At 37.7% G+C, this 23,107-nt stretch overlaps 1 protein-coding gene across 1 annotated transcript in view; it reads right to left on the reverse strand.

Annotated features, from left to right (window-relative positions):
* Positions 1–23,107, reverse strand: part of Snx4 (sorting nexin 4) — a 63,354-nt gene that overhangs the window by 19,200 nt on the left and 21,047 nt on the right. The window contains exons 3-9 of the mRNA XM_004835223.4: positions 22,352–22,487; positions 22,128–22,277; positions 21,377–21,424; positions 15,192–15,247; positions 8,506–8,578; positions 5,093–5,154; positions 520–585 (exon numbers count right to left, since the gene is read on the reverse strand). Of these exons, the coding sequence (XP_004835280.1) occupies positions 520–585; positions 5,093–5,154; positions 8,506–8,578; positions 15,192–15,247; positions 21,377–21,424; positions 22,128–22,277; positions 22,352–22,487 (591 nt within the window). The remainder of the gene's footprint in view (positions 1–519; positions 586–5,092; positions 5,155–8,505; positions 8,579–15,191; positions 15,248–21,376; positions 21,425–22,127; positions 22,278–22,351; positions 22,488–23,107) is intronic.

The following is a 23,107-nucleotide window of genomic DNA, read 5'->3' on the forward strand; positions in this document are numbered from 1 at the left end:
TAGGTTGCAATTTGGGCACTCGTGTCTAAAAGGTTCACCATCACTGGGCTAGGAACACAGGCCTACACCACTGTGCCTTGGCTAAATATATCAGCTAGAAATTTCAGGGTGAAGAAATTCCCTTTTATTCCTAGTTTGGTGGGAATTTTTACTGTCAATGGGTGCTGAAATTTGTTAAATAATTTTTACCTCTATTTAAATGAATGCACAGGTTTTTATCTTCATTCTGTTAATATATGAGGTAGACCAATTTTCAAATGTTGCACTCCTGAGATGAATTTAAGTCAGATATGTGTACAAAGAGGACAATACAAATGACAGGAGGGGCTGGGGATTTAGCTCAGTGGTTCCGGCGCCTGCCTCACAACTGCAAGGTCCCGAGTTTAATCCCCGGTACAGAAAAAAAAAAAAAATGACAGGAAACTTGACAAAAACCCATGAGAATTCTGAGTCACTAACATAACATGCCCCACTGCATTCTGCACCATCAGTATTATGCTAAGTCTTCCAGGTACTCACACGTCCATATGATGACCAGCACTCTGCAGCCCGTCACCCATTTCTTTTTCTATGGCACTCCACTCACTAGGGAAAAAAAGATAAAACCAGAAGCATCAGGGAACATTATGAAATGGAACTGTTTTTATTTTTCTCATACTGGACATGGAACCCAAGGGCCTTGCACAGGTTGAGCAAACCTACCAGCTGAGCTCCAACCTCAGCCCTTGGTATCTCATTTTGAAACAGGGTTGTACAGGCTGGCCTTGAACTTGTAATCATCTTGTGTTAGCCTCCTGAGTAGCTGGGATTACAGGCGTACAACAACATACTTGGCTAATAAATCTTTTTACAAAATTCTCCAGCTAGCTTTAAAAAATATTGTGTACATATTTTGATTTCTTGTGACTCAAGTATGCTGTTTTCCCCCTAAGTTTAACAACTAAACATAAGTGAAGGCTATAAAAATTGATAGCTGCTGCTAAATATAAGAGAGTACAGTAAGTCCCTGACATAAACATTTGAGTTGCAAACTTTCACAGAGGTCATGTCTAAGACTCACAGGTATATGGTGCAAGACAGACTCTGGCAGGTTACAAGCGAATCTGACTTACAAACGTTCTCCTGTAACGGTACTTGTTTGTTAGTTGGGGACTTACTGTGTATAAAATGGCTTCTGCTTATAGATTTAAAGTACTGATTCAGACCTTACTCTTGATCTACTTAATTATAATCTCTAGGCCATGTATGAGATATGATAAAAACATAGTGAATGTCTAAATTTTAAAAAATTATTGTAAAAGACACAATCCCTGTCAAAATCTTTCCCCCAGCTTTGAACACACACGCCATTGTTCTTGCCGCTTTCTGAGGAAGTGCCAGAAGTCTTCTTTTGTGAGTGCCTTCAGCCGCACTCTCAGGGCTGCTGCAACGTCCTCAATCGATTCAAAACAGTTACCTCTCACATTCACTTGGACCACGGGGAAGAGCCAGAAGTTGCATGGTGCCAGATCCAGTGAATATGGTGGATGAGGACACACTACTGCTTTTATGAGCCTGTCTTTCTGTTGGATGGCACCAGCATTCACCGTATTTTTGGTCACACATTGTAAAGACAAAAAAAAAGGACTTCCAGAATTGCTTCAAAAAGTGCCAAGAACGATGGGATAGTCAGGAGTGGTGGCCTGTAATCCCAGCTCTCTTGGAAGGCTGAGATAGGAGGATCACTGCAAGTTCAAGGCCAGCCTGAACTACATGGAGAGATCTTGTCTAAAAAATTCCCAGTGGGATAAGTATGTTCAAAGCCAGGGTATTTTGAGGGAATTAATGGCAATGTGTTTTTTACTGGAAGACCAGAGGGTCTCTCTGAAGTTTTCATTCATTCATTTCACACAGGGTCTTGCCATGTAGTTCAGGTTGGCCTTGAACTTGATATATAGCCCAGGCTGGATTTGAACTTGCAGTCCTCCTGCCTCAGCCTTCCAAGTGCTGAGATTAAGGGCGGGCACCATCATGCCCATCTTGAAGGATGAATTTAACATTACAGAGTAAACCATATTTTTATATTAAGTCATGGATACTCTATAGAATAAAATGTAAATTTTGCATGATTTGACAGAACCCAAGGGTTTGGAGAGATTCTGCTTTAGCCTCAGCTGCTTCCAGCCAATCCCAGTAGAGCTGGTGAGGAAGGCATAGGAGCTGTGCTGTGTGGATGTGACCCAGTCTGCCCACAACCACCCCAGGCAGACAGTTTCCAAGTGCTGTCACCAAGCGACCCCTTCACAGGACACAGGCTGCTGCGACTCATGCAGCTTCCTCCCTCTGCTCTGGGACAGGGCTGCACCTTCCTCTTCCTGTGCTCCTCCATCTACCCTCTAATCCTGCTCCCCTTTCCCTTCTCCCCTGCATGCTCTGCTCCCCTCCAACAACAACCACCTTCATCTTTCTCCTCTTCAGGACCTTCTTAAACAACTAACCACTAACTTACTATTTCTTTCTTCCCATTATGCTGTATTTTTAAAGTCAGCCCATATACTTTTACATATTCCTGTCCTAGTTATGAAAAGTTTATTTTACAATTCCAATAAGTTTCTCTTCATTAAAAATGTAATATAATCTTAATACTGTCCCAACTTGCATTTAATTTTAATGTATTGCTTGACTAAAGATAAGTGGATAAATTGAAATCTACAAAATCATAAAAGTGTAGAAAAAAATGAGAAAAGTTTTTTACTTTTATTTTTCGTAGTACTGGGTATTGAACCCAGGGTCTTTACACTGAGCTACATCTCCAGCTCTTTTACTGTTTTTTATTTTGAGATAGGGTCTCACTAAGTCCCTAAATTGCCCCTGCAGCGTTGGAACTTGCAATCTTTGTGCCTCAGCCTCCCAGAAAGCTAGGATGACAGGTAAATGCCACTATGACCAGCTGAGGAAGGTTTGTTTTTTTAAAATAATCCTAAATAAGGAAGGCCTAATTAAGATACACAAGCAACTCAGAGGCTATTATTTTTGAAAGGAGAAAAACTAGTCATTTCAAAGTAATTAAACTTAATAAACAGAGTATTTCTATATGTTAAGACCAACATAAAAAGAAGTCAAGACATATGACAAACTGGAAAAAAATACGTGCTCCTTTTCACAAAGACCTAATTAAAGATATATATGGACAGCTCATGAAAACGGGGGGGGGGGGGCTGTTAATCATAAGAAAAAGATATTTGAATTTATTCATAATTAGAGAAATTCAAATTACAACTACAATGAGAAACTTTTTCACCATCAGACTGGCAAAGATCTTTCTGCTCACACAGTTTGGTGCCAGGTGTGAGAAAACACATTCACACTTTGCTACTAGGAGTTTACCATTCTGTGTGCAGGGCGATTTGGTGACACCAATCAAAACTGCAAATGCAGCTATTCACAGATCTGGAATTGCACTTCACAGAATTTATGCTCTACACAGACTCATTCACTCTTAAACCAACATGTACAAGACTATTTACTGCAACATTCAATGCACAACAGAAAACTGGAAATACGTAATTATTAAAAGGACCCTGGTTAGGTGACAACACTTTTGTTCAACAGAACCCAATACAGTGATAGTTCTGTATCTTGGAGAGCAGTCCCCAGGTGGAAACCACAGCAGAGTAGTAAATGCATGTGCTGTCTTTCCATGTTCAAAATAAAAAAAAATGGGGGCTAGGGTGTAGCTCAGTACTTGCCCAGCATATGCAAGGCCTTGTGTCCAGTCCTCTGCACTACTAAAGAAAAAAGATGTTTGCATAATAATATATTCATTTCTAGTGTTACCTTCTACTAGTAGGGTGCACAAGATTGAAACTGGTATTGGTTGCCTCAGAGAGACCCTAAGGGGCCGGCAGACAGAGGTGAGGAGACTTCATTGTGTAAATTTTTATTCTTCTTGAATTTTATTCCATTTGAATCTATTACCTATACAAAAATGTAGCATGAGCTATATTTTAAAATTATTTCAATTTTAGGACATATACTGCAACATTTAGAGATATTTTCTTATAAAAATCTAGATAATAACTTCTAAAATGTCACAAACAATAACATAAGAACAAGCAAAAAAGAAAATTGTTCAAAAATAACCGAAATATTGGCTGGATGTGGTGGCATACAACTGAAATCCTAGCACTGGGGAGGCTGAGGTAAGAAGATTGAAAGTTCGAGGCCAGCCTGGGCTACATAGGAAGACCCTGCCAAATAAGTAAGTAAGGCTGGGGAGACAGTTCAGTGCACAGTCCTGAGCTTAATCCCTAGTATGGTGGGAGGGGACCAGAAGATGAGTGTAGGTTATATGCAGAAATACTTGTTTTCCCCATGTTGGGGATCAAAATTAGGGCCTCACAAATGCTGGACAACTGCTCTACCACTGAGCTACACTGGTTACAAAAATATTCTGATTACCATTAAAATTACTCCATGCCTGTAATCTCTGCTACTTACAAGGCTGAGGCAGGAGAATCAGAATCCCAAGTTGGGAGGCCAGCCTGGGCTAGTAAGTGAAATCCTGTCTCAAAATAAAAATGAAAAAGGGCTGGAGATGTAGCTCAGTGGCACCTACCATAGCACACACTGGGTTCAACTACTGAAAACAATGACGACAACAACAACTCCAAAACTGAAAAAAACTCATCTTGCAAAAGAAAAAAAGAGAAAATAATTAATTCTTTAAGACAGTGATTTCTAATGAATTTTCTTAGGCATTCTGCCATTTCAGTAAAAGTACCCACTTCTGCTTCAACGAGAGTAGTTTCACTTTTACGTACTCAATATGTTGAATTTCCTCAGTACTTTCTGATTAAAGAAAGGCTTTAAAATGAAAAGTAGCTATTTGAAAGCTTGAAAACTACTAATGAAAACATAATGTTCTAGGGCCAGGGATGTAGCTCAGTGGCACCGTGCTTGCCTGGCAAGCTCAAGTTCCTGAGTTCGATTCCTGGGGGGGGGGTTATGTTTTACCCTCCAGGCTCATGAATTTTCATGAGTTTCATAAATATTGTTTTAAAGCAAAAAAGCTAATTAATCTGTTTATATTACAATTCTGTATAACACTTACCTGAACACTCGCCCATAATTCCCATGTACTTTATATACTCCATAGAGTCGATCTGCTACTCTCTGAAATATTTAACAGAAGTTGCCGTTAGGTCAAAGTTATAGACAGATTACTTTAAAAAGTAATTTCATCCTCATTCAAAAAGAACAAGAACCTCCCAAACGCTTAGTACAACAGACTTGGAAAATACAAAAAAGAAAAAAAAATTCCCTAAAATCTCACTATACACACAAGAAATTGGCACTGTTCTACTATATTTATCTTATACTGATAATATTTTTATCCAGAAAATTAATGTTATCTTTAAATAAGTGCCACTTGAGCGGCCAGGGATTTAGCTCAGTGGTTTCGCTGCCTGCTGAGCAAGTGCAAGGACCTGAATTCGATCCCCAGTATCAAGAAAAAAAAAAAAAGACTTTCGCAAGCACAAGGACCCAAGTTCGATCCCCAGTACCAAAAACAAACAAACAAACAAACAAAAAAAGTACCACTTGAAACAGCTGCTAAAATTGCATGGAATTGTACATAAAATGTAGAAGCTATCTTTGTTGGAAAACTTTAATGAATATTTAGATGTCCCTATTTTTCAGTAATGTAATGTTGTACCCTTTTAAATTTTTTGAGACAGGGTCTCACTAAGTTGTTAAATCGCCCTGGTTGGGCTCAAACTTGCAGTCCTCCTGGAATGCTTAACAGAAATGCTTTACTGAAGTGGTTTTTACCATGAATCAAGCTTAGGAAACAATGATATAATAAAGCTTAACAGTCTTTTTCTTGAAAGATTTTTAGACCTTTAACAACAAATAAAAATAACTACTATTTAAGAGAGGATTTGCAGTAGGGAACATCTTACAGAACCAGCATTCCAGAGAATATATGATGGAAAAATGTCATTTTAGACCATTAGTTGTTCTGGACTAAAAAGTAAAAAAAGAATGATTAAAACCAGATTAATTCCATGGCTATTGGTAATTGAGAATAACAGCACCAGGGGAAGAGGCTACACCCAACAATGCAGTGCAGTCTGCTACTCAGGTCAGTTCTGTTGTGAAGGCTTTCTTTTGGAAAAGTGATCATCAGACAAATGACACCTAACAAATTCTGTAACATCAGAAGAAATCTGACAGCCTCATCCTATTAACCCTCCCAAACCTAGGCTGCCTTCTCTATTCGTACTGCACTAGTAGGTGACTGCATGTTGAAAAAGACAAACTTCTATGACATGCCATTACAAGACGCTGTTTTAACAATCTGGACACACAGCTTTCCTCCCCTTGATTCTATTAAGGAGTCAAAGGGTATGAGATTTAAGACTCCTGATACTTTCTGCCAAAATGGTTTCCAAAAGAGCTCTATGCATTTTTTTTTTTTGCATACTGGAAAGAGACTGAAACCAGGGCCTTTGCGTTGAGCTGTATCTTGAGTCTGGCCTTCCCCTTCTATTGTTTTTATTTTTTAGACACTGTCTCACTAAGTTGCCCAGGCTGGCATGAGTTTGCAATCCTCTGTCTCAGGGATTTCATGTCTGCACCATCACACCCAGCTTCTCCATTCTTTAGGTATCACTTAAATTTGTTACCTCTGCTTCATGGATTCTTAGTGTTTGTCTACACGGTTTCTCCAGCTCACCCCTCTATCTCTGAGATCCTGACAAATCTGTCTTTTCTTCCTAGCATGAAAGACTAAGAGGCTCTTAACACCTTGGGTTAGTCATATGACTGCTCAATGGTTTACCTCTGCCTCCTTGACCTCCAAACCTGTGACTGTCCTGTCCTTTTCTCTGGATGAAAGCCTTTCAGGGGGATACAACTTTCATAATCAGCCTAAGTTAAACAGATTCTCCAGGTTCTGTGGCACAGAGGACAAAGCAGTGTGAATTCTTGCAGTGTTCTTGGGGGAAGGGGTGGTGTCTCTGTCCTCTGCCCCACTTCCCACAAGAACTGCTGCTAATTTGTTTGGGTAATTTCAAGGCAACCAAAGGTATAGAAATTTTATCTCATTAATCCATCCTTTCCTATACCTTCTTGGTTCTAACCTGGTAATTCTCACATGTACCTTTTATTTTCCTAGAGAGAATTTTCTAATTTATTGAAAGAGACTACTGGGGTTTGGATGTAGTCTGTCCCCTAAGGGTGGAGGTGTTAGAAGCTTGGTCCTCAGAGTGCTGGTACCTTGAGGAGGTGGGGATCATGGGGAGCAATTAGGTCACTGGGACATGGCTTCAGGAAGGATTAATTAGATTCTCAAAGGAGCCCAGTAAGTTCCTGTGAGAGTGGGTTGTATGAAAAAACCAAAATGGGCCCCTCTCCAGTCTCCAGCTTCCTGGTTTGCCATGTGGTCTCTGCTTCTGACATGTGCTCCCATTATGAAGCGATTTGTCATTGTGACACAGGGGGCCCTTACCAGAAGCTGAACCTCCAAAACTGTGAGCTAAATAAACCTCTTTAGTTTACAGACACAAAGACATTCTGTTATTACAACAGAAAATAGAGTAATCAGGGCCTAAAGGTACTCTAAACAGTTTAACAGGAGATGGGCCAACATGAAGACCTTGGGAAGGATTTTCTTCTTTTAGTCTGTTTTTCTATACTGTTAGGAAAATCTTCAAACACATAAAAGATATAGGGAACAAAAGGATAAACCTCTATTTCTTACAGAGAATATGGGATACACCTCTACTTGCCAATGCCCAGCTTCAAGAATCATTACACAGTCAGCTGGTTGCATCCAAAGCTACCCTACTCCCCACCGGCTGACTCTTTCATATAACATTCCATTTCAAGAGGATTCCAGGCAGCACAAAATTCAATCTTACACTTGGTAACCCAGTCTCTTTCAATGCCTCTAGCAGAGTCAAGTTCCCTCTAGGTTGCCTGGAAGGACTGGAGTAGATGACACAACATTTCCAGGTACATTAATTTAAAGAAAAGTGTTGCTCTCCGTGTCTATTATAGTCAAACTATATGGCTAAGTAAAAAATGATTATTCCTCAATTTCCAGTTCCTTTTGGCAGACTATTACCTTAAATGAGTGCATTTAAGAACCCAGACACAGCATGGCCTAACATCCACAAACTATTACACAGACTTTAAAGAAAATCTGAAAGAGTAGGATATAACTACATGTAGATATAGACTCCTACACTTATTCACTGAAATGGCAATCCTTTGACAAGATGTCAAAACAAATATACGATTACAAACCATGGAGAAAACAATACCTTAAAACTCTTCGAGCTGTCTGTACAAAAAATTTTTCACATTTCTTTTTAGCACAGTTTGGATGATGGACATACCAAATCTGAATGTAAAAATCAGTTATTTATAATAAATACCACCTGTTACTTAAGTGTGGTTATTAAGTGACAAGCACCTTCCCTGACAATGTGCATGAAGAGCTCTGGGACCACTTACAGCTCGGACTCGAAGGAGATGGGAGATGACTGACTGCAGCTCATCACTGTAGTGCTTCAGTTCAGTAAATCTCCTGAAACAGCAAACAAACCAAACATTTTTCTCATGAAAACAATCAAAGATAAAATATAAAACAGCAGTTCCTGAGAATAAAACTGATTCTATTTAACCATATGCCAGCCTTGAACATTTACACAAATATAAATACAAAACATTCTAAAATAAAATGATTTTTTATATTTTGAAAGCTAAGAAAAGATGTCATACTTAATAATTTTACATTGTGGGCTTGAGACAGAAATAAAATTCATTAGTATGAAAAATTACTTTGAACAAAAATCAGGAAAAAATTTATGATGCTAAAACAATCTTATAGTGTAACCATAAATCGTGATCTCCAACATCAATCTTTATGCTTCTCAGCAATGTTTCCCTCAGCTTTTAACTGCCACTCTCCATACAGAACTGAACTTGTGACACATCACGTGGCCCTTCTAAACACCCAAGCTCCCCAGGGAAAACAAGCCATCGGAAGGGGATGACCCCCACTTTCCTCAATCTGTATTACTTCTTCCTTTTATCTAAGATCTCTTCCTATCCTGTGTTTAGATTTACATGCCATATTCCTGTTTTCTATCTCTACAAGCTCCTTCTGATGAACGTAACAGTTAACTCAGGTTTCTCCTAGATTACAATACACACATACTCCCTTGACCACACAGCCAACTGTGACCTCTCAACACCCACACCCCTTATACTGAAGCTTTCATCCGGTATTACCTCCCTAGAAATAACCACTTCCTTTCCCATTCACATCTTGGCCTGTTAGAATCTGGCGTTTGCCCCCAGTACTATAGTGGAGAAATGTTCCTGACAAAGTCACCAATTCTTTTCATGCTGCTAAAAGCCAGTGACAGATTTTAGTGACTTCTTATTCACTCCTGTTGGCAATGTAACAGCTGACATTATCTTCCTAAAAAATTTGTTCCTTTGACATCATTGCTATTTTCTTGTGGTTTTCTTTTATACTCTGGTCATTCCTAAAGTTTCTCTTGTAATACTCACTTCTTTTACTTAACTCTAACAACTAACTGTACTGTGGGAAGAAGTCCCGAAATGTTTGTTAAAAGTACAACTGAGAGGGCCGGGGATTTAGCTCAGTGGTTCCACTGCCTGCCTCGAAAGCAGAAGGACCCGAGTTCGATCCCTGGTACCAAAACAAAAACAAAAACAAAACAAACAAAAAAAACCCCAAGTAATTAAAAAATACAACTGAGAGACCTCATTAGGAAAAGGAGGTGAATAACCACAACTGGACAAAGGCCCTGCTAATACTCAGGGATCTGAATTTATAACAAGCTCGTCATATAATTCAGATGCTAATTCAGGTTACACTTTGGATGCTGGCATTCTTTAGAGATCAGGCCTAGGTTCTCAGCCATCTTCCCTCTATTTTTCAATCCACATATTCTTTTATATGATTTGTCATTTACAAACACAGTTATTATTGACATCCTACAGAATTATAGATTTCTACCTCCAGTTCAAATCTCTGTCCTAAAATCAGATCTATACTTGCTTTTTCATTTGTACTTGCTTATATATCCAAAGATTAACCTATCTCTCCCTCTGTCCCCAAATCTGTCTCCAATGCTCCCTAGACTGCTAAAGGGTAAAACCAAACTGTCATTTGTATTCCTTTCTTCTGTGTTTTACTGCATCCATCCTAGTAAACACCTAGTCTGTCAATTTTACCTCCTAAATATTGCCTGAGTCCACCTGCATTGCTCTGGACTCTGCCAATGGCCTCCATTCGATTAGCACCATTGCTTCTCACCTGGAATTCTTCTACTGTCTCTCACCTGGCCTCTCGGGCTGCTCCCACCCAACTCTAACCTACTATCCACTTGGCTTGGATGATCTTCCTAAAGTGCAAACCTACATAAGCAAGTGCTTAAGCAAGTTCTTTTCTGCCACTGACCCCAAGACAAAGTCCAAACTACTTCATGTAGCTTAAGCAGCTTTTTGCAGACCTTGCACATGCGAATAACTGTGGTTCATCTAAGAGGCAGATAGCAAAGTTGAGGGCATCGACCATACTGTTAGCACAAACATCTGACCTCTACCACTCTTACTCAAGGCAAGTTTCTGCAGCTAAAAGAGTAATGCAGGAATAAGAGGGCTGGAAAACGTGGCTTTCATCAAGTGGAGTGCAAATCCATGTCTGACATCCCCTCTTCACACTTCAAGATGAAAGGTAGAAAGTGTCCTCTTCAATTTTGCTTGTATTTATAGAATAAAACACTGAAGGTATAGAAACCTAAAAACTAATGAGGTGTTAAACTCTGGGGAGGGGGTAGGAATGGACAAACAGGACCTGGGGTGATAGTTTCCATTCTCTAAATATTCTGTACCTGTCAATCCACATACATATCTGGTTAACCATGAGAACATATTACCTAGTCAAACAATTTTTAAAGATATTTAAACAGAATTCAATTTTAAAAAGAAGTATAATATCTCACATAACTGTGAGCTGCTTTCTTTATGTGGAGCCAGTAGATTTGGGCTAGTATAATTTTCCTACAGAAGTTAAGGTTTCAATTTAAGTATCAAGAGCCAAAGAGTCCATTGAACTTTGTCAACCCTTGATCAGATCTTGTGCTTGGGCCCAGGAGACAGAAATTCTACACGATTAGGTCTCCATCTTCTCTAGACCTGATTGGATCCCTTTTATTTCCAGCTTCCCAAATGACAGGACTATAAAATTCTAAGCTGTCACATTGGGTTATGAAAAAACATTTATAACAATATAAACAGTTTAAGACTCAGAACACTTACATTAGGCAAAACAGAGCTTACTGGAGTTGAAAGGAAAGGTCCTAACATTTTGGGTCCCGATCTGCTTAACAGACTGGCACTTTCTTTTGAACAGTTGGCAAAGAAGAATGAACAGTATTCCCCAGTGAATCATGTCACAGGAAGTCAGGGCTAAAAGATCCTAAACACTTAAGGTGTTGTTGACATGGGTGAAAAACATGCATCTTTGGAAAAATCAGTTATTGGGAAATCAGAATACCTAAGGTAAAAATTGAAAAGTCCATCAAGCCTTAGATAAAAATGAGTATTTAATAAATGAAGGAAACAATTCTCCAGAAATGAGTCTAAGTTCTTTGTCAAGTCAAAATCTAGCAGTGCCTGCATATTAAAATGAGGATTCTCCCACTCTAAGTGATTAGGTATTCTTACAGAGATTAAAGACTATAAAGCACATATGATAATGTCAGAATGCTACAGCTGTACTGGAAAACAGGGAGTTAACAAAGAATCCAGATTAGTAAACAGTGTCTGAATGTCTAAGATCCCTGCTGTGAAGGATGTTAAGCAGATTCTAATAAGACTAAATTTGAGGGTGTCTATACCTAATATATCCTGTAGCCTCAACCAACCTTATTTTTTATTCTTCTCAAAACAGTCCCAATACCACCACAGGCTCTAAGCTTCCTTTTATTTTCCATATTCTACTTTTATTTGCTTGTAGTCATCTCCCCTCCGAAGGCTGGATAAGCACCACTCCTAATCAAATCTCATCCATTACTCAGGACCCATCAAGGTTTTTTCTGAATGTCTCTTCATCTCCAAGCTCAACTGCACGAGCACAAGTTGGAGACTGCTGTCTATTTCACACTGCTTTCATATAACCTTAAGTTTTCTCCATCTTACCATACTGAAAGTATTTCAAGCCACAGATTCTATTTCTTTATACCTTTTACAATCACGTTTACCTGAAATAAAGCTTAACATAAAAGGAACTCACTGAATTCTCAAAATCTCAGTGACTATGAGAAATAATAACTGTCAATCCATTCCCACGCTCCCCTTCCAATTTCTGCCCTTCCTGTTCCCACCTCCCCTCTTGTCTGTAGGGTTCTTCAGATGGTGTCTTGTCCTTGAAGAAGAAAATTCACTGTGTATATTTTTTCTCTCTTATCCATACTTCTTGCTTTCAAACTCAGCATAGGAAATTGATCTAACCTGAGGAAATTGTAATCTTAATTATCTGACTGCATGGCCTAAGAAAACTATGACTATATACATGATTTAACTGGTCATCCAGTTTTGTTTTGTTTTTTAAGTCAAGAAAAACTGGTAACTAAAGCCACAGTAAATGAAATTTCTATTGGGCAAAGTAGCATAGGACATGAAAAGTTAGTATTATTTATTTCTACAACTATAAATTTTAAAATGACTTATGTAAATATCATGTTACTTATATAATCTGGTTAGTTTGCAGTCTGTATTTTGTGTTAGTGGGTTTATTCATAAAACATATATGGAGTTCAATAAGCAGATATTAATAAGCCCTGGACACATTCTTTTAAGAAAAATAAACACTCAAGAGGCATTTCAGAGCTCCTAAGGCCACACACAAACAGAAGATTGCAGGTCCTCCTCCTCACTGCGGTCAGCAGTCAATGTGAGGAAAGATAAAAATGTACCAAGCAAGCCTCAGAAGAATTGTTTTAGTGATCTCTCTGAAACAATCGTTCTGGTTTTCTGGGTTTTAGGAAAGGATAAACAGTTTTACGATGTAAACTACTTTAATGATAATATGAATTATAACCTATTGGGCCAGCTATATCTAGAACAGAGATTTTATATCTTAATCAGTTATAACAACAACAATTATAGCCAGGTATGGTGCTGTGTGCCTGTAATCCTAATAATCTGGGAGGCTGAGACAGAAGGATCACAAGTTTGAGCCCAGCCTGGGCAACTTAGCAACTTAGTGAGAGCTTGTTTCAAAATTGAAAAAATAAAGAGGGCTAGGGATGTAGCTCTTTCAGTGTGAAGACCCTGGTTCAATCCCCAGTTGGGGAGGGTGGGGACGGGACAATTCTCTTAGCTACAACTTAAGGCAGAAAAATTTTATTACTATATACTTATTTGGCACTTTCACAAGACTGTAAGGGCAAAACTGCCTCGATAACATTATCTGGTCACATAATGTTTAAAATTTTACATATACTAAAGATAGTAAATAAAATTTAGCAATTTAGATAATCTTTTAAGATCAGAAAAGGGAAAAACATTCAGCTGACAAAATTTTTTATTAAACAGAAAAATAATGAACAATAAAGATTAATATTAAATAACAGATTAATAAAGATTAATATTAAAGTTCCAATTAAAACATTAGTACTCACATGATTCTCTAATGAATGTACATCCACCAAAGTCACAAACTTAAATTTTCCAAAGCTCTTTTTGAAGGTGACTTGTAATTTTAGTTCCTAATCTAGAGACAACCTATGTACCAGGCATGTCACTGTAACACGAAAACTTCAGTGCAACCTTATATGCACATTGCTAAATTAAAGAAGCCAAAGAGAAAGGCTACCTACTATATGATAGGATAGTGTAAAGAAGGAAACACCATGGAGACAGTAAGAAGACAAGTGGTTGCTAGGGCTGGGGGAACAGAGGGATGACCAGATGGAATGGGGGATTTTTAGGGCAGAGAAACCACTGTATGATACCGTAACAGGGACACACACCATTCCAAACACATCCAGTGGCCAAGAGTAATGGAAATGATGAGCATTACATAATTAAGTTGCGTCAAGTCAGGTTCAGTGATGGTAACAAACACACTCCCTGGTATGGGATGTGGACAGTGAGGAAAGCTGGGGGGGGGGGGAGCTAAGAGTATATGGGAGCTCTATGCTTCCTGCTTAATTCTGCTGTGAACCTAAAACTGCTCTAAAGAACAGTCTATTCAAAAAAGAGGCAAAAAACAAGATTGAAAACTTCAATGGTTACCATCACAACTTCCTAATTAGCCACACTTAAAAATATTCTTTTATTTTTTATTCAAAAGCAGAGGCATTATAGGGTTAATATGCTATTGTTTATAAAGTCAAGTATAACAGGTTAACAAAATATGCAAACAGCCTTTGTTGAATAAGAATTTACACTCTGGAGAAATTAACACTGAAAGACCCACTAGAAAACTTGTAACATACATCATAAACTTGGCCCCTGAAAACAGAACAGCCTGGTCTAAGCACATTTCTAAATGAGAAACTCCCAGAGGTGAACCCAACGCCAGGTAAGGGACCACATAATGAAGAGCCTGGACTACCTGCCGATTTAGAGAAGGAATAACACCAATCTGTAAGAAATACCGAGGACTCGTCCTAAGAGTCATTTCTGAATCCACTGCAATGCTCCCTTTAAACACAGAACTGGCATTGCTGAGGTCAAGTATTTGTCATGTATCTCCATGGAGTTATTATGCTAAAATGCATTTTTCTAACAAGTTCTCTTGACACGCAAAGTAGATTATTAAGTATACATAATTGTTTTAAGCTCTGCATATTTGACAAGTCATATAAAGAAAACTATATGAAATGAAAATTTTCTCATTTTTGATACTTCCATAAAAAATCCTTCTAGAAAAAAAGTAATAGTTTAATTTTCTAAAACTTCAGTGATTTACAACCTTAAACCCAAATAAGTTACCAAATTTCAAAATGAGTTTTAGACTTTAAAAGGATTTCACTAAATATGAATTACTACTTAAAATATTTAGCAAATAAAGTGCATACATTCAGAAATGAAAAATTAAATAGATAGGCACCATTCAAAACAACATTGTAACTGTTATTAAAACAAAACCTTACTTGTCTGGGTTTTTCACTCTGAATGTTGCATTAAGCGCTTTTAACCTGGAGTCTGCCTGGAAAAAATAATTTGTTCACTTAATACAATTATATTTCAGGGTATAAAAATCAAACAGTTTTACTTTCCCTTTAGAATTAAGATGCTCAAGTACAGGTTTTTTCACATCAACTGTTGCAAACACATTAAACATACCTTAAAAATAGCTTAGTATTTTTGAGAACACTACACAAACATGTTATAAATTAGACTGCACACATGGCATTCAATGAGTCCAAAGTAAAACAACTGCAAACACTGACACCAGTGGGCACTTGGCTTTGAATTGTTGTAATTCAGAACAAGTCATATGGAAAAGTTGTTTACCTTTTCTCTAAGCCAAGAAAAGCAATGATCTGCATATATAAACAAAATTACTGCTTTCGATCCTATGCATTACTGAGGGTAGTTCTCAGAATCCAAACTAAATGTACTTTGTTTTTTCTCATTATCATAATCAATGTTCTAGAAAAAGATATGGAAATACCATATTAAAATACCATACTAAAAAATAAATTTTAAATATCATACTAAATAAAACAAGGTAGATGACATCAAATTACTTTCTAGCTAGCAGAAAATGTTATAAGACCATACGTCTTTTAAACATTTTATTTCTAGATAACTGCTCTCAAAGGAGAAACTGAACTGGGCATAGTGGTACAGGCATGTAATCCTATCACTCGTGAGGCTGATGCAGGAGGATTGCCACAAGTTTAAGGTCAGCCTGAATGAACTACATAACGAATTTTATCTAAAAAAAAAAAAAGGCAAAGGAGAAACAGAGGGATAGATAGTAAACAATAATTGTACTGCACGAGGTGCATACTTAACATATTTGAAGCCTAGCCTAAATACCCTAAAACAAGACAACCAAATAATTTTTCTGTCCAAGGTACAGGAAAAAAGCATTCCTCAAAAGAGGTAGCTCAACCAGACAACAATTTCAAAATGTAGTTTGGTTTCAAATACCTCTATCACCCTGAAAATTTTACGTACTTCCAATCCACAATTACAAGTAATCTAAATTAGCAAACAAAGCAAAGCAAAAATATTATTAGGGCCTCGCAGATTACTTGAGGTAGAAAATAACAACAAATGTAACAAACATGGTACTCTCCAGACTCAACCTCTTAGGACTCCAGACCCAGAGGGACTCAAAGAGCTATGTGAAGAACACGGACAGAAGCTTACGTTCTCTCTGATTTCATGGGATTCTTATTCTAAAGTTGGTATTTCATCAATTCTTGACCTTTCTTACATCTCAAGGACATATGAAAGTTTTTCAAATAAAAAGGCTCATGAATTTAAGGCCTATACCATATTAAACATCACTGAATACCAAAAGATCTCACAAATGTTCAAGTGTGGTTCTTTAAATATGAATGAAATTACATAAAAGGCATAAGCAAATTTTCATTTGTACCTTTTTTTCAAATCTCACGCTTTTTAATACCACTGTTATTTCTTACTTTTCACATCACCAGTTCACCAGTTTAGAAAACATTTAAATTCAAGATAACCATCTGAATCTTCGCTTACTAAATCGTCTCAGGTGAGATCCCTCACAGACCCAACTCCATCTTCTCATTATTTCACAAGATTCCATAAAAAGGGAAGCTGCCTAAACTGTCACCAACCAGAAGCTCCCTTCCAAGCTGACTCTGAGAAACTACCTGGGCTATTCCAAACCTGACAGGTTACCAACCACCTGATCATATTCTCCATTAAACACCTAAGGATGCCCCTAGCCCATCACTATTTCATACCTCCCTATTTTATTCCCTAAAGCAGGATTACCCGAAATCATCTTGTTTGGTTTCTTGGTTGTCTGCTATAGCATTAAGGGAGTTGCACAAGGCTTCTGTGGCAATACTTTACCTGCTTTATCTCCCCCAGACCTTGCCTACAAACTACTACCCAGCCCTTGCCTCTCCTCGGCCCTCGGGTGGCTCCACAGTAGGTTTCTTATCTTTTGGGTCTGAGATCAAATGTGAACTCTCCTGGGGAATGAGGATGTGGCTCAGCTTGCCAGGGCAGTGCTGGCCTGTGCTTCTGTCCTAGTGCTGTTAACAGTGCCCCCTTTTACTCTGGAAACGGATCCCATTTGGACACTCATCTTAAGTAAATGCCCCAAAATAATCCCTGCTGTCATGTTAGCAACGATGCTTTAGTTCCTTTATGCTACTTAGCACTATTATTTCACTTATTAGTACTTTAAAGTATTTTATTTAAATGTTAACATATCTAACCACTAACTTATAGGTTTCATAAGAACATGGACTTGATGAACTTTTCCTGCTTATTCACTACTGCATCAACAGCACTCAGAGCGCACCTCACACTGTGGCATCCAGCATTCGGAAGCTCCTGGGCAATCCAGAGCCTAGCATCGATGCTGAGGTCCCAGACCTTGGGTCCAGCTGCCCCTGCCCCAAGCAAAAGACAAGGCTCCAGAGCCTTCTGAACAGCCTCTATTTGTCTGAGGTATGGGCACATGGAATCAGGCTTACTTTCCTGAGGTCACTGAGTTAAAACAATGTCACTGTACTCTGTACAAAAACAAGGAGTCTATGTATCCATTGCTATAGGGAAAAACTCTTTGCTCTCTTTTCATTGAATTAAGTAGCATGAGTATGTGTATATATGTATGTGTATATATGTATGAGCGGCAATCATCAGCAATGATATAAAGATGGGTTGCTCAAGCTTAGGTTAAATAGAGCACTGATTGTAAAAAACTTAAATTTTATAATTATCTTGCTGATTTAAGAAAATGAAAGGATTTAAGAAAATATTAATGTAGGAGCTTGAGACATAGCTCAGTGGTAAAGCACTTACCCAACGTAGTTTAATCCCTAAAAGGATTTAAAAGGATTTAAGAAAATATTAATCTAGGAGCTTGAGGCATAGCTCAGTGGTACAGCACTTACCCAACATAGTTTAATCCCTAGCACCTAGGTTTGATCCCTAGCACCGGAAAAAATAAATAGACAAACAAATAAATAAATCCAGTAGGCCAAAAAACTACAGATTAAATTAAAAGTACCTGAAAGGAAAATTGAAGCAAGCTGACATTTCAATTTGTGGATGAGAACCAAGGAGCCAAGGTTAATTATTCTTATACAAATGTTCGGTGAGATTCAGAATGATCTCATTTTCACAAAAATACAGCTTTCAACACTTCCGTTACTAACCATCTTTGCATAATGAATAAGCAAAAAGAGACAGTAACATGGGATGTAATAGAAGGGCTTTAAGTCAAACAGAACATAGCTTAGATTTAGATTCTGTTACTTGGAAATATGCAACCCTGGGTAAGTCATTTTCTACAATTCCTCAACTAGAAAAATGGGAACACCAACTAACCTCAAAAAGAGTAAGGCAATATTCAGCAAAGTAAAATTCAGTATTGGACAGTACAGGACCTAGCACACAGTAAGCATATATGATGGTAATTATATTCAGTTAAGAAACTTACTGCTTTAGACTCTGAACAAGTGGGTTTTGTTTTTTTTTTTACCATTTTGGGCAAGCTTTCTAAAATTACCGGCTCGGGGCACAGCTGAGAGGTAGAGTGCGTGTCTTGCATGTGCAAGGAAGGCCCTGGGTTCAAAATAGACCTCTCCTTACCTTACAGGAATAGTGGTCGAGTTTTATGAAAAAGGGAATTAGCATGTCTGGGATGAAGCCTAGGATTCCGTATTTTGAAAAAACAATCCAACAACTGAGATGCAGCAGTCCACTGACCACACAATGAATAAAGAATACACCTCAAGCATAATTTCACTTTTCCCTGAGGCCACCAAGTAACCCTATATACAACTAATCCTGAACCTGTGTGTCACTCAGTGAGGCCTGGGGGCTAAATGAGGGTGTGTGAATTTGGCCTCAGGCCCAAAGCACCCTGAATGGGGTGTCTGACCCTCACTGCCCGCTGCCTCCTGCTCTGCCATGAGGCTCAGCTGACTCTGTCACTATTGTCACGTGTCCCTGTCTCCAGTGCTACTCAGCTTTAGGTCTTTTTAATTGCTAAAATATATTACAATCTAGAAAACTGACAGCCAAGTTTATCTGAATAATTTATGGAATTATGATTCCTATCTAAAAGGACCAAAATATTTCTCAAAGTAAAGAAGTCACGTTACCTCATTTGAATATCTCAGAAGTCAATTTTGCTTAACTCTCAGCTTTCGACTATGATCAGATTAGTTGGACTCACCAAATACATGACCTTGGGACAAATGACATATATATGTATGTATATGAGGTGACATCTACATTTATGTAAAATGGTCCAGGTCCCATTTCCTTGATGGAAGAAAGAACTTAAAACAAGAAACACTCATAACAAACTAAAGAACAGAGCAAGATACATGGGTTTCTGAATTATTTCCATATATTCTATATCTGGTCTACATCATTAATTATGAATACTATATATTAAGTATAGTATAAGTATATTATTAATACTATATATTAAGTATCACCTTTCAAATACCTCATAAAAATGAAACCCAAATAGGAAATATTGTATCTGTACACTTAAATAGCACCTGCACATAAAAGGCAAAGCACTTTGTAAGCAGTATACCATATTCTTTAATAATGGAGAAACTCAAGGGGCTGGGGATGTAGCTCAGTGGCGTCGCATGCACCTTGCAAGCGCAAGGTCCTGAGTTCGATCCCCAGGACTGGAAAAAGTAAAATAAAATAAAATAAATAATGGAGAAACTCAGGTGGTAAAAGTCACCAAAGTTATTGCCAAAAGCAGGGTTCAAGGACAAAGCACAGATAATTGATTAATGACCATATTAATGATTAATTTTTTAAAACTTTGTATTATATAAGACAATTTACCAAGAATTTAGTCTTATCTTTTTATTAGCTTCTAACATACCTTGAACTATTTCTCAGAATACCCTATCAAAATATGAATCATTTAACGTTTCAAGTTACTTCAAATACATTCCTAAACTAAAACTCCACTTTTCTCCAAAGAATTATAATCAAGAAAATTCTTATTTTTTTCATATATATTTACCAACAAAATACTTATATTATCAATGCATAAAGCTCTAGGATGTTTTCTTAAAATTACTGTACACATTCTATTCTTCGTGCCTAGATGTATTGTACAGAACTTTTGGTAATGTATAATCATTTGAATGATTTATCAATTTATGTAATACACAGGTTGAGTATCTCTTATCTGGAATGCTTAGGAGCAAAAGTGCTTCCGTTTCCAGAGGTTTTTTTTGAATTTTGGAATATTTTCATAGGCTCTGCCTACTGAGCATCCCTCACCTGAAAATCAAAATCCAAAATACACCTAAATGCAAATTTTTTGAGCAATGCTGCTCAAAAAGTTTTTAAAAGTTTTGAGTTTTAAAGCATTTAGGATTTCAGAGTATTTTAAATTTCAAATTGTGAATGCTCAGCTTGTGTTATATAAATTTATATTATATTTGTCTGCCAATTTAGTTTATGCCAGAGATGAAAATTCAAAAAGTTTTCAATGACCCATGTTAAATTTCTTTTGGGAAAGATCTGGAGAGGACAATGAACAAGGCAGCCATCTAACCACCACCATGCTGCTCAGTTTCCAGACAGCAACCTCACTCCCACACTAATTGTATTGATGGAATTTGAAAAGTTGTACAAGAACTAAGTAACTAACTGATGCTATTTCAAAATGAGCCCTGACCACCATGTCCCAACAGAGAGGAGTGTGATGAAAAACTCATCTACTAATGCAGGCAAACCCAAGCCTGAGTCTTCAGTGTCTTTCATTTCTGCCAGAGTAAGCAACTGTGAGTGTGAGGAGGCAGGGAGCAAGTGAAATGGTCAGGACAGTGGGCAGAAAAGGGTAGATGTCAAAGTATCCATTCACTGTGGGAAAAATCTACTGCCTGTATTTAAATTAATGCTTCAAAATGCTCTTTCTTAGAATTAAATGAATAAATCTGCTTACTGTAGTCCAACCATAATTACACAAATCAAAAGTGAATTGCAGTGTTTCTTTGAAAACCTTTCCAGGATATTATATGCAAAGCTGATTTCCAACATTCACTCATTCAAAAAATACCAAGTAGCCAAATGTGCGCGGCACTGAGCATGCCAAATTACTTCACACAAATATTCTTACCTTCAGCTGAAATCCAGTTTCATTCACAGTCTCCTTCCAGTTACCTTCCTAAAAATTAATATTAGAAATCATTACTGCAAAGTAAAACAACCCACCAGAAATATTTCAAATTATTTAACTGAATACCTATGACTGTGTTCTGACTTCAAGGGAGATGAGGGAGAGATATTTAAAAAAATTCTTTTCACTTCAAAATTTAAATGTACAATCTAGATTCCAAATGATTAACAAAACGTGGACCTATAATTTTAGAAATTTGGGCTTCAAAAAATTGAAGACTAAGTCTGACATAATTTAAGTGCTATTAAAAATATTGTCTTTATTATCTTTAAGTAAAAAAATGTTAGCCAAAAGCCAGATGCAGAGGCGCACACCTGTCATCCTAGCACTCTGCGAGGCTGAGGCATCAGAGTCCCAAATTCAAACCCAGCCCGGGCAATTTAGTGAGACTCTGTCTCAAAATAAAAAACAAAGACTGCATTGGGGATATAGATTAGGCTGAAGGCTCTGGATTCAATCCCCAGTAACACAGACACACAGACACACAGACACACACACACACACACACACAGTTAGCCAGAAGACTAATGTAAACCAATAATTTGAAATTCAAATCCAAATCAAACCAAACACAATAAATTGTATATAAAAAGCAGCTCCACAAAGATCCTTAAGAATAGGCACGCTACAGTTAAAAAGACAGAAAAGAATGCAAGTCAAATGAATATTTTACATATTAAAAGAAAAATACCTGCGTTAAAAACAAATAGAAGATTTTGTCTCTACAAAGGGTGGGATGTGAAGCAACTCTCAAGAGAAAGTTTTCTAAACCAATCCGTCGTCTTTCTACAAAATCAGGATCCATGTTGTCAGCAGAGAGTTTATGCCAAACGAATTCTGCCTAGGTAACAAAACAAGCATTATGAGTGGTCTCAATGCCAAATACTTCTGACCTACTGCCATTTCACTTCTTACCCGTTTTTCTGGTAGAGGTGGCACAACAATATGTGGATAGCAAACCAAAAGGTAGTTTCTCAACAACTCAAACTCACTGTATCGCCTCCACAGTGAGTCTGTGAGGACACTCTGACCATCGGCATGTTCAACTGACCTGAAAAGGAACCAAAGAACATTTATAGTATTTTAAAAAATGTACACCTCTATTTACTGAATTTGTACAAACCAGATACTGAGTAAAGACCTCTCCAGTATTTTCCTACTTGCTCCTTACAACCCTGTGAAGCAGGGCCTTGCTATTCCCATTTTATGGATGAGGAAGCTGATAGTACTTGCTCCAGATCTGTAGGTAGAGTGCTCAGATCCAACTGGTTCCAAACACTCATACCTAGTTTCCTTTGTTTAAAATAAACCTATCTGAACTCAAGAGAAATTGTTGTATGATGAACAATAAGATGGTATGATTTAATAAGATGGTAAAATCTGGTGTAGTTAGGGTTTTATTCAATAAAAAGGTGTGCTTTGTGCTTGGTTTTGTTTGTGTTGTTTGAGACAGGGTTTCACTACATTGCCAAGGCTGCGCTTGAACTTGTGGGCTCAAGGGATCTGCCCACCTCCCTCTGTGGAGTGCTACAGGTGCGCACACTGCACCTGGCTCAGTAAAATCTACTTTTCACTTTATTTCTGCCACAGTGAAAGAATAACATTCACAGTAAGACAAGGACACCACACTCCAGGTCGTAAAGAAACCAAATGAATCCAAAACCCATCTGA

Source organism: Heterocephalus glaber, unplaced genomic scaffold (genome assembly GCF_053883595.1).
Source record: "Heterocephalus glaber isolate CG9 unplaced genomic scaffold, H.glaber_assembly_v1.0 deba00000122, whole genome shotgun sequence".
In the NCBI taxonomy this organism is placed as follows: Eukaryota; Metazoa; Chordata; class Mammalia; order Rodentia; family Bathyergidae; genus Heterocephalus; species Heterocephalus glaber.